Genomic DNA, 17,604 nt, shown 5'->3' with positions numbered 1-17,604 from the left:
GTTTGGCAGCGTCTAACGCGTCAGGGCAGGGTGTGGCTGACGACAGCGGTAATTTGAAATCATACCTTCCATGACGTCACGCTGAGTTTCCCTGCACTTCTCCGGTGCATTGAGGAGAAGCGCAAAATTCAATCGTCGATTACGTCACTATTTTAAATGCTAGTGAAAAAACACTTGGCATGCTTCACCTGCAGCCTATAAAGATCTGTATCCTTGAATGTCGCGAAATTTTCAAAAAAGTGCTGCAGTTGCCCTTTAAGAGAGAGAGAGAGAGAGAAAACTTTATTGTCGGAAAAGAAGGGTTCCTGGACGCTTAGCAGAAGGGCCAGGTGGCCGTTAGCTGATAGCTGGCGGCGACCTCTTCGGCGCGCTCGATGGCTCATGCCTGGACGGCGGGGTCCGAGCTGCGCAGCACTTCTTCCCAGGCGTCTGGTGAGGGAGCTTCTATAAGAGCTTCCGGAGGAGGATCCTCCGGGCAGTCCCATAGCATATGATCGAGGGTGGCAGTGCTACCGCAGTGTTTGCAGGTGGGGTCTATGAGATCGGGGTAGATGTGGGCGTAAATGTACGGGTTCGGGTAAGAATGGGTTTGAAGTCCTCTCCAAGCCACCTCTTGGTGTTTGGAAACTGACTTGTGCGGGGGAGGATAGAATGGGTTTGAAGTCTTCTCCAAGCCACCTCTTGGTGTTTGGAGAGTGACTTGTGCGGGGGAGGATAGAAAGATCCCCGGGTTGTCGAAATTATTCCGGAGCCCTCCATTGCGCCCCTCGTTCTCTATTTTTTTTTTCACTCCCGCCTTCCTCCCTTCTCTCACGGTGCGGTTGGGGCTTCCACCGAGATATATGAGACAGATACTGCGCCACTTCCTTTCCTCAAAACCACGTATTTAGAGGTGTATGTACAAGGGACAGCGACCAGATCACAAGTTTCTATTTCACCAGAAACAGCTGCAGGTATTCAGCCCCCTTAGGCATTTGTTGCCAAAACAGGAAATGAAAATGTGAAATGCCAACGATTCACGCCACATTCTCACGATCACGGGGGGGGGGGGGGGGGGGGGGGGGGGGTCAACAAAGTGATTGTTGCTCGCGATGTGAATAGACCAGAGCTGCATGACACCTATATCAAGCCCCTGGTAGACGATAAGGCGGCAACAAAACATGCGCGAAACGAAAGAAAAAAGTACCGCAGGATTTAAGGAATATATAGTTCACGTTTCTTTTTAAGGCCGCCAGATATTCAATCCTTATCAATGCGACTGGCATGACCGATCAACTAAAAAAAATTCTTGATTGGAAAGCGTTAACCACATATCTCGTGGCGTCAAGAAAGTAATTCGCTCTGAAACAAACCCGTAATGGCAGAAGAGCACTCCTGACTACTTATGCGCACTTTGTAACGGCTAAGCGCTTTTAATCTTGGTAACAGCAAGAGTACATTTCCTTTTTCGAGCACTCACTCGTATGAGTGTCATAAAATGACAAACATATTTCAAAATCTAACGGAAATAGTCACCCTTCGACGCACTACATTCGCTCACGCCGCGAATACCGATCACCATATCGCTGCTTCAGAAAAAAGCCGCATGATGCCGCCACCATCGCTGGAATGACCGGCCCTTGCTTCTTATTGAATCAGGTGTGTCTGCAGGATGTGGACGGTGCGGCTAAACGGCGTTCCAGAGCATGTCACCCGCAGGGCTGTACGCATCAACGGCAAGGTCTACTCGTTCGACAGTTGCCTCACGGCATGGAACTTGATCAACGTTTTCATCTTTGACCCCGCATCGCACCGGTGGGATGTGGTGCAGACGCAACTTCCCGACGTCGGGCCGATTAGCATTTCCCTCAGCACAGTTGTAGCGTACGGCCACTGCGCGTATCTGTTTTGCGGCCCGCACAGCTGGCCATTTCCAAGTGTTCTTTATCGCTTCGACCCAAACACGATGACATGCAGCCGTCTGGCGGTGTCCGGTGAGGTGCCGTCATCGATTCATGGCAGCACAGCTTGTGTTACGGGTAACCGCAAGTATATCTTAAGTTACTGGGATCCTTCGCCATATATGAGGGTACTTGACTTGGATACCCTGGAGTGGCATCGTGTCCCCACCAGCGGAGAGGCTCCGGTTCTACTTGCCTCCCACACTGCGTCTGCCATCGGGACCCGCATGTATGTGATCGGTGGCAGCCCAGCAGACCGTTCCCTCATCCTATACTATTTTGAAACGACCACCACTTCCTGGGTGCGCCCACAGGTTCAAGGCGTTCCCCCTGTGTATCGGCGAGGACATTCAGCCTTCGTGTTCAACAAAGAGCTGTACATTTTCGGAGGGTACAGCGATGTGCTGAAGACCTTCTTAGCAGATGTGCACAAGTACGACCCCGTGACGTCGCGTTGGACCGAAGTGAAGCCATGTGGCTCACCACCATTTCCCAGGTACTGGCATGGCTGCTCAGTGATGGGTGAAAGAGTGTTTATCTTCGGCGGCTTTGGGCCGGCACCCAACGAGGATGAGGGGCAGGTTGCTGAGGAGCGAGGTGCGCTGACGGATCTCCACGTGTTGCACTTGGCACCGACACTGCAGAACCTGTGCTTACTTGCGGTAATTGATGCACGGCTGGATCTACGCCCCTTACCACCTTTCATTAGAGAAATGGTCTACGCTATCTCTTCTCACCCATCGTAGTCGATGGTAGATGCGGCATCTCAAGCAAACTGAGTGTCTTCGGCGAAGCCATCTTGCTGGTATGGTGATGATGCAACTTGGCGCCGCTACTTCACGCAGTAATAAACTCTTCTTTTATACGCAAACAACGCCTTCCTTCAGTGCTGTATTTTCGCGCAAGCAAGAAAGTCGCTAGTGTTTTGTTTATATTCATGTCGCTCTTGGCCGCCACGTTTTCGTAAATAATAAAGCGAACAATTATTCTGTACGAAGAATTATTCACTCAAATCGATTTACCTCCAACCCGGTGGCTTCTTCAAGCAAGTCGCATTAACGCCACTTCGGCAAAAAGCTCGTGATCAATTCTAGTTTTCAAAGCAGATGGAAGATAGAGATATGTGACCGATAGGCGGTGATTTCAGCTCCTATCCGGAAACAACTTGCGTCTTTTGCGATGACTTCAGAGAGCCAAACAGTTATCACTCATTTCCGCGTGTCTGTTCTCACTTTGACGCTGCATTAAATGTTCGCTGATTTTTTAGCCTGCTAGTCGTGGTCCTCTTTTCCCGATATGCATTCTAAATACAACCTGCAAGCACCCGATGGGTATCTGTCTTGAATCTGAGCCGATAGAATTCGTCAAAGCTTGTGTAACTGATTGTAGCAGGAGCAGATCGTGTTAAAGGCAATCGACAGCATGCTGGCCAGTATTTCAAGCTTCTCGACAGCCTATTTACACTGGTGTGACGGCGCTCCAGCGCGCCGTGCACGCCAGATACATTCTCGACGAGCCATCCCACGATGGTTTGGGTGGATGGTTCGGGAAATGTGTCTGTACGTGACACCATCTTGAATAGACAAAGTCGCTTTGTGCCATGACGCGCTTCAGCCACAGATTACCTTGCGCCGTGAAAATTCATCGCCATCAACAGTAAAGGGAAGATGAGAGGATAAAACGTGATAGCCTCAGTGGATGGCCGAATGGGAAACAACGACCAACCAGAGTAAAGAGGCGATGATGGAGGATTGAAACATTAGATGATAGGCGAAAATAAAAGCAAGCATGACAGGAAGGTAACAAAAAAAGTGCGTCTATGGGTGAAAGGAAAAAACAGAATTAAGGATTATAACACTGCCAGAAACGCCCTGGAAAAATCCTTTTACTCGCAAAACAGAAAAAAAAATACAATCAGCAACTGCAGCGCTTCTGTCCATTACCGAGCGGAAAGAGACTGAGAAGAAGGAAGCGGTTGAGGTCATGCCCTACATTCATCGCGTTTCATGTAACGTCGAGGGGTCAGGATTGCTTTCTCTACGCTGTGTAAACTTCGCAGTACGTGCTCCTTTGGTGATTAATGTAAATAGTAGGCCGTCATGTACGAAGGAGCACGATAAGAAGTTCGCGAGTGTGTTTCAGGAGTTGCGCAGAAAGTTGCCCTCCCTTCCGACAGGTTCTACATTGGACAGACTGGTATATGTTTAAATGAAGGGGCATGTGAACACAGGCTGCATATGCAGAATACTCCAGGAGGCCAGTTAGCACACCATTGCGAGAGATTTAGAGGCAAAGGTGAGGGTAAGAAAATGTTTCTTGCAAACCTGTATTTGAAAACATGACCTTTTCTTCCCAACTTCCCAAAGGGTGGTCACATAAGCGTTTCACTGTATTAAAACTTGCGACAAGTGACTCAGCACGCCGCCTATTTCGGTTCTGCCGAAAGTTAATCTCATGTACGCAATTTTTCTTGTGTTTTCGAATGTTTGCTACTACTATAAAGCAACTGTCAAATGCGACGGGAGACTGATTGCGTTAGCTAATCGTTGCCCCTCCGATAGCACCAAGAAATTCATTAAATATGTGAGTGGTGTTCTTCAAAGTGTTTCTCTTTTGAAACCTACCGTTGCCAATACGTCAATATTAAAATTTTGATCAAGAGAACGGCAAGTTTCAAACGAGAAACATACTGAAGAACACCACTCGCGTATTTAATGAATTTCTTGGTGTTATCAGAGGAGATAATCCAATCAGTGCCCCGTCGCATTTGAGAGTTGATCCATAATGGTAGCAAACATGATGGTGAGTAAAATCCTTGCTAGCCACCAGGAGAATGCCTGTGCTCTCAGTTGCGAAATACATCGCCGACATCAAAAATCCTGTGAACATCTAAACTAAATCTACAGGGTGTGAATGAAGACTTTTAGTTTGAGGGACCTGGTTTTGGAGTCTTGTCTTAAAACCCAAGTACGCTTGCGTTCGTGTTATAGGCACCCTGCACCCGCCAGGCACCGCCACCGTCGACGCTGCGTTCAGCGCCCCTCGCGGCCAGTTCCTCGTCCCTGTCAGGAAGGCTCGCCTCGCGTCTTCGAAGGGATGGCGTCTGCCAGCGGCGTGCCGCTTATTGTAGAGGCGGGATTTCGCGCTATTCACGATGCGGAAAAATTCTTTAGAGGAGCAAACATCAAGAAAGGCACGAAGCTTTTTGAAGCAGGACACGTACACAACGTGAAAGAGGTTGTGTCGTGCGACGGGAGCGAAGTTGCAGCCCGGTGCATTGCGCAGACGAGCATCACTGCGCCACCGAAAACCATCAAATTAACGGTAAGAAATATTTCTATCTAATGTCTGTTAGCGCTGCGATCTTACTTTATTTTTTTTTTATGTAGCTATCTTCAAGTAGACAGCTTGTTGCCGCGAGCTGCAGTTGCAAGGCAGGCGTCGCAGGCAAATGCAAACACGCTGCTGCCGTTGCCGTGTATTTGGAGCAGTGTGAAACGCTCTCTAAAACGAGCCAACCGCAAGCCTGGGGTGTTCCTACATGTAAGAAGGTTTACCCCAAACTTTCGAAGACGGCCAAGCGGTATAACATTGAAGGTAACTAGAAAACTCCAGTTTTTGAGCGAACGGCGCAAACCTGACTTGATAACATTCTCGTTTGCAGCACCTTCGGTTTTCGATATGAAATTCCCTGTTAAAACTATCCCTTGAAATGATGTACCCGCTGTGTAATCTGCCACTCATATTTTTTTCATTTTTTCAGCAACTGCTAGGTCGTTATCGCTGCAACACGTGCGCCAATATTTTGGGGATATCAAATGTCCAATAAACGAGCTTTTACAAGCAGAAGAGGATGAAAGCTGTGGTGAAGCGCCTGTGCGCACTGAAACTCCTGCCGGCAACGTAAAACTTTTTGACTGGGATTGTTCAGAAAAGGAGTACCCCAGCTACTTCATGCAGGATTCTTGCGGAAAGCTTGTGCTAAAAAAGCGGAACTTCACTGCAAGGTTTGTTTAATTTCTACACAGTTAGGACAAGTACCCTGATTCTTCGACATTAGGATATGTGATTACTGTACTAAATTATCACCCAGTCTTTCAGATGTGGAGGCAAAGATTTATGAGGAACATGTTGCTGTTGCCCCTGAAAACGTGCCTTCACTGTCCAAAAAGACGCTGGACGACAAGGCGCAGTGGAAGCGTGCTAGGATTCCGCGCATAACCGGAACAAAGGTAAGTGATTCTTTGCTGCGCAAAATTTGGGCTTCCTCAGGTGTGAGCTCGGACGAGTTGCGAAGTCAATGACCGGAAATCGCAGGTGCAAGAAGAGGGAAGGGTTCCCAGAGATCCATTAGCATTCCTCGGCGTCTGTCGAATGTGCCATGAGTTAAAAACCTGTCTAGGAGGTAATGCAAGAGTCAAGCAAACGCCTTCCGCACGGGTTTGACCATTGTTAGACCAGAAACCGCGCGCGCGTGTTGGCCGTCGCGAAGGGTGGGCCCCGCAGTTGCACAGTCCTTGGAATGGCAGCTGCGGAGCCGAACGAGCTCCGCCGAGGGCCTCAAATTCCAAGTAAAACCCGCCGGCCACCAATGGTGGAAAAAAAAAAAAAACACCAAAAAAAGGGGATTCGGAGGACTCACTACGAAATAAAAGAACTTTCGCATACCAGAGTAAAAGGTTGGAAATAGCAGTTCGCTGTGAGCAAACAAAATTGTGATAATGTGAGTAAACTTGCCCTTGGCGCAGAAATATCGTTTTGGCTCTAATTCTAAGCTCTAATTTTCTTTTGCTGTTTCAAGCCAGACAATTGGAACGTCTACATTTTAATTACATCCTACTACACAGCAATGTGTCCTGCTGTTGTTATTAGTCATTTTGTGCTCGTGCTCGGAAAGGAGGCGCACAACTGCTTCGCGACGGCGCGCGCAACACAGCGCGAGCTGTCAGACTGCCCCCGCCTTCCTGACAGGGACGCGCGTGCCGCCGCCAGTGGCGCGCGCGTCGCGCGGGAGTTAGACGCGCAGGGTGCCTATACAACTTTACTAACTTAAATATGCCTGCCAATGGTCAGAGGACTATGATAGTTTGTAGAATTTTCTCGAGTATGACTTTTTTTTTCAGTTCATGATCGTGGATGCCGAATTCTTGTTCAGAAACCCTTGCGATTGGACCCGTCGGATCATATTATTAATCTGTTGCGCCACTCAGAAGTACAGAACTCGGACAAGGGTAAGGGGAAACTGACAGATAGAATAGCGAGCACCTGATATAGGTCTCCTGTAGCTAGCTAACAAATGAATTCTCACTTTCGCGAGCAAACGATAAAAGCCTCAAATGGTCGCTGTACTGGAAGACAAAAGGCGATTCATCGGCTTCGACTACGATGGTCCTGCAGACATTGATCGCTACTCAATCTGAGTAAGTCGAAAGGTTGGGAGGACGACAATCACGCAGCTCTCAGAGTTGTAGTATCTGACGACTTCTCTAACGCAGCGGAGATGACAACGAAGGTGAAGGTAGGTTGAAGTAAAATGGAGGATCGACATGAGCAGGAGACAACTTTCTGCATGGTCCCCTTTAGAAATTTTCAGCTTAATATCAGAGGGGCGCTGAACAATTGTTTTCTCTTGCAGACGGATTGTGAAATGACCGGTGACACCGAACAGGCTTTTGGTAGAATTAGGTTATTGAAAACATTCCTCAGACGACGAAAAAATTTGGTTTGAAATACAAGCGTCCGACCCCACTGCACCTCGCCTTTCCGTCCATGGCGCGGAAGGGGTTTTGATCACACATTTCTTTTACGAGAACAACTCACCTGGGCGCCATGAGGACCCCCCCCCCCCTTCCTCTCAGCGTTCTCTCGAGAAAGGGAGCTGTCTTATTTCTGCAGCTACAGACAGACATTTTCCCGACAGAATCGACGAGCCAGCCTCTTCGCTGACACAACTCCAACTTGTAGCTTATGCGCAGGCTCCCAGACTCCCTGCGACCTGGTCTGGGAATGTGGGGTGAGCATCCCCAAACCACTCATCCACTAAGCCTCCTGGGACCACTGGCTGCCCCTCCCCCTGCCCAGCCACCAACTTCTGCTGGCCCGCCGCGCGCGGGAGATTATAGCCAGCGCTGAGACTTTCGAAATAAATGTTTTACCTTCGAAGTCAAAGTCCACTTTAATAAAATTTTCTCTCTTTCCAGTACAAGTAAAATTCTAATTCCATTTAATAAAAGCCCACAGAGGCATCTTACGCTTATTTATTTTTTCCTTCCGTCACTACTCTTATGTTTGTTTGTTTGTTTGTACCCTAGACGCGCTGTGATGTGTTTCTCGTTTCTGCTCTTCGTTCATAAAATTACTTTCCGTCTCTGGCTTCTACTCGCTGTACCCATCTCGTCTTCGTCGTCGTCTTCGACGCCGAATATCAGGTCACTATGCAACTACCGTCCGAAAGGTGTTCTTCCTTTTATAATTTGCGTTATAGTACACTGGCTTAGTAAGCAATAGTGCGAAAACGAAGAGTTCCCACCAGGAAACCTGTTCTGGTAATTTCCACAGTTTGCGAGAGAACGAACGCGGCTTTTATTAGACGCAGAAAGTGGATGATAATTAGGATGGCGCCAGCTCATGCCGCGCGCAATCCGCGCCAGGTACGCCGAGAGAACAAGCCCGCGGTGGTCCTGGAAAGACGCACATGTCCCGTCTGGTATCAATGGGGACCCCTGTGCGAACGGCATCGCCTACGGCGAATGACAGGAGTCCTTCGGCGGAAGGCCGGAACATCCCCGAGGCCGCGAACGACTGGGTGCTGGAGGAGTCCGCGGACGAAACGGAGCTTGGACGAGACCGGCCGCGCAGCGGAGATGATCCCCGCCGATCGCCGCGGCCTTCCATCCCGGACGACGTATTCCCTTCTGTACGGCGGGACGCGGTGAGCATGCCGCGGGCGTGCCTCATCTTCGCCGTCCTGGCGGTGATCGCCGCCACGTGCTACATCGTCGTGTCGCGGCTGATATTCATCGCACAGTGGCTGTCCGCGAACGGCCTCCCGTCCTACAACAATCACCGAAGTCCGGCCGCCCCCGGAGCCAAGTGGGGTGCCCCGCGGATATAGATGCCGGGCTTTCGGCACGGTACCGCACCAGGTGCCTTGAAAAGGCGCCACCGTTTGGAGCTGCATGGTCGCGGCCGCCGTCACAGCAATTTTACGCCTCGTTCCTACGACTGGGTCCGCTATGCTGATAAGCCCAGAAGATGCCGTCAATAAATATTAATATTGTGCTCAACAAAGCTTGTACCAGCACGTGATTTACACATAGCTACGCACATTTGATTGTTTAAATGCTGAAATCCGTTCGGAAAATTACAAGTTAGCAAAGCTTTTTGCAGACCCAGTTTTGCGTCCACACTGTAGCTCGCCTGGATGAGGCAGCGCACATTTCACATCATATCGCACTACAAGAGAGCGAGTCTTGAATGAGATTGCCTTTGATTCTTTTTCCTTTATTCCTGTTCGTATATATTTCCTTTTTCGCGTAAGTAAACCTTCAGTTGAAAGATAGCGCCTGTATTGGCCTCTTCTGCCTTGTCTTCATTCTTCAGCGCTATGATGTAGAGTTCAATCTGACTAGCCCAACTTTCCGACATTCTACGTTACATTAAGCTTCATAAGTAATCTAAGTAATTAATTATTTATCACAAGTATTTAATGTATTTCCGTTATTTTTTGGAAACAGCAATTACTTGCATTCGCACGATTTTAGGATAGTAATTAGTAGTGTAAATTAATTACTTTTCACAAATAATTTTTCCATGTGTAGTATACACAAACAAAACACCAACGTTTAGCGGGAAACGCGACTACATCATTCCAGCTTCCACCCCGCTGCAATCGGTACCGACACCGACTTCTCACGCGTTTCTCCGCTGCCGGCTTGCTTAGTGCTTGTAGCTGTTTTTGACCAACAGCTGAAACAGTAGCGCTCAGTTTCCCTGGCTGTTTCTGTGGTGTTGCCGTCTTAGTAATGAGAGCCGAGTCCGTGCTGCTGTCCAATGACCAAGAAAGACCAAGACGCTTTATTGAACGCAGACAGCCTATATATACATGAAATGACGTCACAAGACAGAATCCAAGACAATCCGCAAAACCGAAACAAGAACTGAAACAAGTACAGAAAACACATGAATCACAATACAACATACTCCCTTTCTTGGGGGAAAAGGATTCACAGATACATATAAAAATATACACAAAAACAACGAAACACACACTCTCTCTCTCCCTTAGAAAAAAATTCACAACTACATTGAAAAGTGACAAACAACAAAGCACACTTATTTCACTTATTCCACTTATTCTCTTATTCAATAACGCTTATTTTTCTTATTCCCCGGGGAAAAAGATTTACAGCTACATAAAAAATGACACAAGCAAGAGAACACACTCTATGCACACAAGAAATGTACATACAAACAAACAAAAAGACACTTTGTTACAAAGTTCTGGAGCCACAAAGGCTTCCGCACAGTCCTCTTTGGCCGCTGGGCGCACTCCGGAAGAGGACCTTAAGACCGCAGGTCTGAAGAAAAGTCCCTGGATCGAAATCACCACACACTGAAGCATCACCACACACTGAAGCATCACCACAAACTGAAGGATCATCACTCACTGAAGACACATCACAACATACGCACATAACAAAAGAAACGTCACTGCACAGCCATGCCAGGATGTCACCTATTTGGGTACAAGGTAGGAATAGCATCGGGCCTGAGGCACTTCTCCGGAAACAGGTGTGTGAGGGAACCCGATTCAAAGTGGTGGTGGTGAAAAACATTTTTAATACTCAGAGAGAGTTTGGGGAATTCAAAGTGCAGCGAGCACACGAAGCTGGATGCTCTGACGGCATCCAGTCAAACAAGTCACCACGGCCAAGACACAGTCGCACAAAATCGATCCACTTGCGGCGATCGGGCTCACACTCGGGTAAAGGATGCTGCACAGTGTTGTGGGACCGCTGCAGGCCACACACGATGCGGCATGGAGCCAGTGGGGGCACTGAATACTTTCGTTCTGTTGGAGACAAGGTCCGAGACGGGAAAGCTACTGTTTGGAGTCCGTGTAGACCTAATTGCTGGAAAACTGCTCCCAGTCCTAGATCTGAAGCCTCGGTAGTCACAACAGTGGGCAAATAGGTATTAAGCATTAGTGCATGGAGAAGTTCCTCTGTATGTGGCAGTGGGAACACATCAGGTACCACGGCCTTATTGACTTCACGCAAGTCCATACACAAGCGTATTTTTCCATTGGGTTTCTGGATAACCACGATTGATGAAATCCATTCTGAAGCGTTTACTCTTTCAATAATATCTTGCTTCTATAACCGTTCGAGTTCTTCAGAGACTCTGGAACGGATAGCAAGTGGTAACCGTCGTAGCTTGGCAACTACAGGTTGCACATTCGGACGCACTTTCACTTCATGCTGGAACCCTTTAGCCAGTCCCACTTCGTCTGAAAAGAGTTTCGGAAACTCAGTCGCTAATGTGGAGGGGATTTTCTCAACTGGATTCGCCACCGTCTGAAAACACTGCAAGGTTGCTCCCACAATAAATAAATTCAGAGCACGAATGGCATCCAAGCCAATTAGTGTAGTACCCTCAGAGACAACATACAAGAGAATAGGAACAGTTCTCTCATGATACTTGATTGGTGCAGTGAAACAACCTAGCACATTATTAGAACGCTTGGGATAATCCACAAGTGTTAGACGAGGTGCTTCAAGTAGTTGAGTGGTTGAAAAATACCTTGAAAGAAAGTACTGTTATCAATAATGGAAACAGCAGACCCAGAATCAACTAAGAAAGACAAAGTGACGTCTGCCACTTGCAACTGGATATAAATGCCAGACCTCCGATCCTTATCAATAACGTAAACATTGCTGGCCAAGGATTCTTCTGTATAATGTTCACTCTGTGTTTCTGTGATCTCAAGTCCGTTAGACATGGACGCTGTTTTTTCAAGTTTTTTGACAGACAGACAGACAGACAGACAGACAGACAGACAGACAGACAGACAGACAGACGGACGGACGGACGGACGGACGGACGGACGGACGGACGGACGGACGGACGGACGGACGGACGGACGGACGGACGGACAGACGGACGGACGGACGGACGGACGGACGGACGGACGGACGGACGGACGGACGGACGGACGGACAGACAGACAGACAGACAGACAGACAGACAGGCACAGACAGACAGACAGACAGACAGACAGACAGACAGACAGACAGACAGACAGACAGACAGACAGACAGACAGACAGACAGACAGACAGACAGACAGACAGACAGACAGACGGACGGACGGACAGAGACAGACAGAGACAGACAGAGACAGACAGACAGACAGATAGACAGACAGACAGACAGACAGACAGACAGACAGACAGACAGACAGACAGACAGACAGACAGACATTTGACATCATGTGTACACAATGTCGGGAATATGGGCAAAAAGCCGGAAAAAGCGCGGCTTGACAGGGCCCATGTTCCCTATTAATAAAGGCTACATATGTTATGAATTCTGGTAACAAACACAATTTGACAACAGCAACGATTAGGAAATGGTACAAAGATCACTTTTAAAAAAACGTAGTTTAGTATTCAATTCGACATAGGAGTATGAAGTAGCAATGAGGGTTATTAAGAAAGTCAAGTTGGAATACAAGTGATTAAAATATGTTACAAACATTCCGAGACTTGAATCCGAGTTCCGAGACTTGGCCATTACTTGGGGATGATTGAACGCAAGAATGAATAAGATCCAGCTGTGACTCTTGGTTGACTTGATTCGTCCAGCGTTCGGCTGTGCGACTGCGGTATCAGCTGATTACGGAGCTGCGTTGCGGGAAAGCCTATCCTCGCTTGTTCTGTCACTTGGATCGTTTCTACAGGAAATTGTTCTTGCTGGCTTGTTTCTTCCTGTTTTTGCTGTATTTCCCGTACAGCTGAGCGCTGCCTACACATGGAAGCGAAGTGACCAATTTTTCCGCAGAAGCAAGTCTTGCCTTGAGCTGGGCAATTACACGCTGCGGCACTGTGACGACTTGATCCGCAACAAAAACAAGGCGACTGCCTGGAACGCTGATTTTGCGGTTGAAAATGCCTGGTATTAGGTTGCCTCATAGGCTGTTGCGACATCGACGATGTTGTATTATTTTGCGGAAGATAACTCGAACGCGGGTAGCGCGGACTGTACCGTCTATGTTGATATTCTGCAGCCTGCGACGCAGGTGGTTGCTGAGAAAAGCTCGACGCTTGTGATGAAAAACGAGGACAAAATTGCCTGGGTGCCGGCCTTTGTGAGGACGGTGGGTAATTCGATGTTGCTTTCCTTATGGGCTGAACAGGGGCCAAGAACTCTTTCGCGTCGCTAGTCACCTGTTCGTACTGCAACGCAATGCTAGACGCTGCGGAGAACGTAACTCGGGATTCTCCCAGCAAAAGTCGCTCTCTAACCCTTTGCGAAGAAACTCCTGTCACAAATCGGTCCCTCAGCATTTTTTCAGGAGCAGCATAATCACACAGCTGAAGCAAATCACGCAGGGCAGCTATGTACTCTGTGATGGACTCACCCGGTAATTGCTGCCTGTTTTGAAATCTTTTCCGTTCCATCACTTAATTGGAAGGGGTACTGAATTCTTGTCGCAGTAAGGCAACAGTTGACTTGTAGACGTCTTGCGTCGCTTTCAACGCGAGCGTCTGTCGGCGAGTGAGCTAGCGTCTCACTTTGAGATGCGCGCGAGCGTCTGTCGAGTGCGCTATCGTCTCACTCTGAACGCGAGCGTCTGTCGATGAGTGAGGTAGCGTCTCACTTTGACATGCAGCGCGAGCGAAATAAATTCTCCTTCATTTCCCAGACTATATAGGAGAAGGGTTTTTTGAGCTCGGCGGTCGCTGTCGACCCACCTGATACAGTGAGGTTGAGTTCAAAAGTTTGCATCCATTGATTAAATGGAACTGGTGGACGACCCGGATGCTGAAGAAATGGGTCCGGTGCGCGGACGCCAGTGAAAGACGATAAAGCCATTTTGACCTTGAAGACGCTACCTAGCGTAGAAGACGGAGAACGCGGCAGTCAATGCATGAATATTTCCTCTCTTGTAACCGGACCACATTTTTCTTTGTTTCCCTCGACGACGAGGCTTGATTAAGCTTGACGCAACATACTTGAGTCACGAAGACGAACGGTCACATTTGCGACTCAGCGAACGAACGCTCTTTGTTCAAATACTACGCTTGAAAACTTCCGAGGATGAACGAACTTCTGAGAATACGCACAAAGCCTGACGTAGGGTAGCTCATGTGCTACGGCCAACATGAAAGTTTCTTGCTTGCCTTCTTGAAATTCTTCACAGAATGAAAATATGTGTTGACTCACAGACTTTTCACGGTGAATTCGCCCCAGAACAGCATTCCAGCAGGCTGTGGCTCATCAGGCGACGACCTCGCTGGCGACGACCACGCTAGTCGACACAGTGTAAGAAAACGGGAAGAAAATTTGCAATACCTTCGAAATATGACCTTCTGTCGACGGGGCTTCTTCGAGCAGCTTACATAGCAGATAATCGCACGACGATTACTTCGTAACATGACCTATGTCATCTGATTACTGTAATATACTGGGATGGCATCCTCTATTCCTGTAGGCCTATCCCATCCTCGATCGCCAGTGTGGTGTTGGCCGTAACGAGAGCCGAGTCCGTGCTGCTGTCCCGTGACCAAGAAAGACCAAGACGCTTTATTATGCGAAGCATACTAAAATAGCCCAACCCAGCTCCTCGAGCGCGGCGGTGTCGTTACCATTGACCTTTCGTGACCTCCATGTCATACCACGTGATGCGTGACGTCACAGCAGAAAAAAAAACGGGGGCCCAACTCGCGCCGTCGCGCGAGGCGTCGTGACCAAGAATGACCACGTGGTGCGTGACGTCACAGCAGATGAGAAACGGGGGCCCAGCTCGCGCCGTCGCGCGGGGCGTCGCGACCAAGGAGGACCACGTGATGCGTGACGTAACGACAAAGGAGAAACGGGGCCCCAGCTAGCGCCGTCGCGCGAGGCGTCGCGACCTAGGAGGACGCCTCCTTGGTCGCTTCGCATCTGACTAGGCTTAACCTAAGCTAAGCCTCAGCCATTTTTGTTGTTGTGTTGTTGTGACTGAGAGAACGATGAAAAATTCAGGGGCACTTTGACTGTCTAAAGTGCATAGAGGCGAAAGCGTTTTCCGCACCACTTTCAGTGCTTCTGTGGCACTGGTGGCGTCACATGTAATTGAGTACTAATTACTAAGTGATGACAAATCACTAATTAATGGTTAATTGCTGATGAATGCCTGGATACTGATTAACTGCTAATTAATGACGCTGAAGCTTCGCCTTTAGGAGTGGAACGCGACAGCGTGTTGTAGCGCTGCCAGGGACTCCACGGAACTCCACCACCCGTCCGGCGCGATGCCTTGCCGTTTCAACGCAACGGTTTTTGAGGAAAGGAAATGGCGCAGTAAATCTCTGTCATCTCGGTGGACACCTGAAGCGCACCGCAGAGGAACGGAGGAAGTGGGAGTGAAAGAAGAAAGACGAAGATGGCCCGTAATGAAGAAAATGAAAATTGTATTTGAGGAAAGAAAATTACGCAGTAACTGTCTCACATATCTCGGTGGACACCCGTCAAAATTCAGGGGGGGGGGGTACTCTTTTTTGACCTAAAGTGTGGTCACTGATGTGTGGTTAAGATGTTAAGCTTCGCCTCTAAGAGTGGAACGCGAGAGCGTCTTGCAACGCTGCCAGGGAGTCCATAGAATGCCATCGCCCATTCGGTTCTACGCCTCGCTCGTCGGTAAATTGGTTTTTGAGGAAAGGAAATGTATTTCTCTCTCATATCTCGGTGGACACCTAAACCTCGCCGGAAGGGAAGGGAGGAGGATGGCAGTGAGCGAAGACACCGTATTCACTACCGACTGTTGCGCAAATCAGAGAAAATCGAAGAAAAATTCTCTCGGCTTAACCGCGCGTTTGTTCGGGCTCAAATTTCACACAGATGTTGCATTTAGTGGTCAGTTTTGTTTTATACTACATTTAGGTGGGGTACTTGCCTGATTCGGGCAGAATTATTTGGAAATCCCCATCGTCTGTGGCGACGGAGAACCAAAATCGAAAGACTTCGCAGCAATGGTACGCGTGGCGCCATCTCGCAGCCATCGGAGAAACGAGCTCTCCACTTAGCACAGCTGGGTTTCTCCGGTGGGTGCGAGATGGCGCTACGGGTACCATTGCTGCGATGTTTTTCAGTTTTGGATCGTCGTCGCCACATACGATGGGGATTTCCAAAAAATTCTGACTGAATCAGGCAAGTACCCCACCTAAATGTAGTATAAAACAAAACTGACCACCAAATGCAACCTCTTTGCGAAATTTGAGCCCAAACAAACGAGCGGTTAAGCCGAGAGAATTTTTTTTCGATTTTCTCTGATTTACGCAACCCGCGATAGACGTGCCTTTGTTCATTCCAAACCATAAGCTGGCATGGCGGAGTGTATAGCATGCTCGTCTCGCACTCCGAAGACCGGGGTTCGATTCCCGAGATCGACCAATTTCTTACTCGGTTTTATTTATTTATATGGCCTGACTAGAGAAGTTAATTAAGTTAATTCGGTAATTAAGCAATTAACTAAGCTCAGTCCCACTTACTTGGAGCATTACTATATGGTCCCTTCAATTGGTTGCATGGTTACTAGCCAAAGTACAATTGGCCCCGTTTGAAATTGGCGCACTGTGACGTCACGACCGTTTCGACCAACTGAAAAGCGTGACATTCTCTGTCGACAACTGCTGCTTACAACGATGAGACATTAAAGGCTTTCGCCTTAAAACGAAATTGCACGGGCCTGCCTATTGGTTCGAGCCAAGCCACCACCGCGGCCACGTGCAGATAGAGGAGAGTTAAAAGATCAGAGGAAAGAGAAAAAGGAAAGGAAAGACGCGCGTCGCAGCAACAACTGCGTCCGCCGGAGCGGACGCTGCTCAAAAAACAGATAAGCGGCCGAAGCCGCGCTAGCCGAAGCGAAGGAAGGAAGGAAGGAAAAACTTTATTTTACTCTAGTCCTTTTTCCTGCGGTTTGGGAGCATCTTCAGAGACGTTTTCTCCTTGATTTTACCCCCAGGAGTCTTCTCTGTCGAAGTCGTCCGCCTCTAATCAGTGGTCGGTTGCCCTCAGTCCAGGGCTCCGCTGGCCACTGCCGCCCGTTGAGCTCGCTGTACCAGACCTTCTTGGTCTTCACAGCGGTCGCTGGACAGCAGAGTCTCCCACTGCTCCGCACTCGGGTTTTGTATTTTGGGGACCACGTCTATCTTTTGGCAGGCCCATGTGATGTGATAGAGAGTAGGTTTTCCGTCGCACCAGGGACATTTGTCCGCGTATATGGTAGGGTGCATTTTGTTTAGTATATGTAGGTTTGGGAAAGAGCCTGTTTGTAATTGTCTCCAAGTGACAGCTTCCTCTCTGCTGAGAGATTTGTGCGGTGGGGGATACCGCAATCTTCTGCCTCTGTAGTTTTGTAGTATGGCCGAGTAATCCCTGGGTGCTGGCGCGAGTTCCGC

The 17,604-nt window shown here is 48.6% G+C and overlaps 1 protein-coding gene and 1 long non-coding RNA gene across 2 annotated transcripts; one reads left to right on the top strand and one right to left on the bottom strand.

Moving 5' to 3' along the window:
• The first annotated feature begins 4,937 nt into the window (after nt 1-4,937).
• LOC149335122 (uncharacterized) lies at nt 4,938-6,325 on the top strand. Its single transcript, XM_089553743.1, has 4 exons — nt 4,938-5,264; nt 5,330-5,537; nt 5,704-5,947; nt 6,034-6,325. Exons 1-4 carry the CDS (start codon nt 5,037-5,039, stop codon nt 6,242-6,244), a joined length of 891 nt encoding a protein of 296 aa, XP_089409869.1. The 5' UTR covers nt 4,938-5,036; the 3' UTR covers nt 6,245-6,325.
• A 3,658-nt stretch (nt 6,326-9,983) lies between these two features.
• On the bottom strand, nt 9,984-14,477 carry LOC149335121 (uncharacterized). Its single transcript, XR_016284004.1, has 2 exons — nt 13,584-14,477; nt 9,984-10,533 (listed from the first exon to the last, which is right to left on the bottom strand). It is a non-coding gene; the product is annotated as an uncharacterized LOC149335121 (long non-coding RNA).
• Nucleotides 14,478-17,604: the final 3,127 nt, after the last annotated feature.

This window comes from Amblyomma mixtum, chromosome 7, assembly GCF_055824585.1.
Source record: "Amblyomma mixtum isolate Tamu chromosome 7, ASM5582458v1, whole genome shotgun sequence".
Classification (NCBI taxonomy): domain Eukaryota; kingdom Metazoa; phylum Arthropoda; class Arachnida; order Ixodida; family Ixodidae; genus Amblyomma; species Amblyomma mixtum.
Note: the sequence above shows the minus strand (reverse complement) of the source record. Positions and strands in the feature narration are given on the sequence as shown.

Coding starts and splice junctions, on each gene's coding strand:
- LOC149335122 (XM_089553743.1), top strand. CDS start 5,037: ATGGCGTCTGCCAGCGGCGTGCCGCTTATTGTAGAGGCGGGATTTCGC. Junction 5,538..5,703: donor CAAGCGGTATAACATTGAAG/GTAACTAGAAAA, acceptor TCATTTTTTCAG/CAACTGCTAGGTCGTTATCG. Junction 5,948..6,033: donor AAGCGGAACTTCACTGCAAG/GTTTGTTTAATT, acceptor ATTATCACCCAG/TCTTTCAGATGTGGAGGCAA.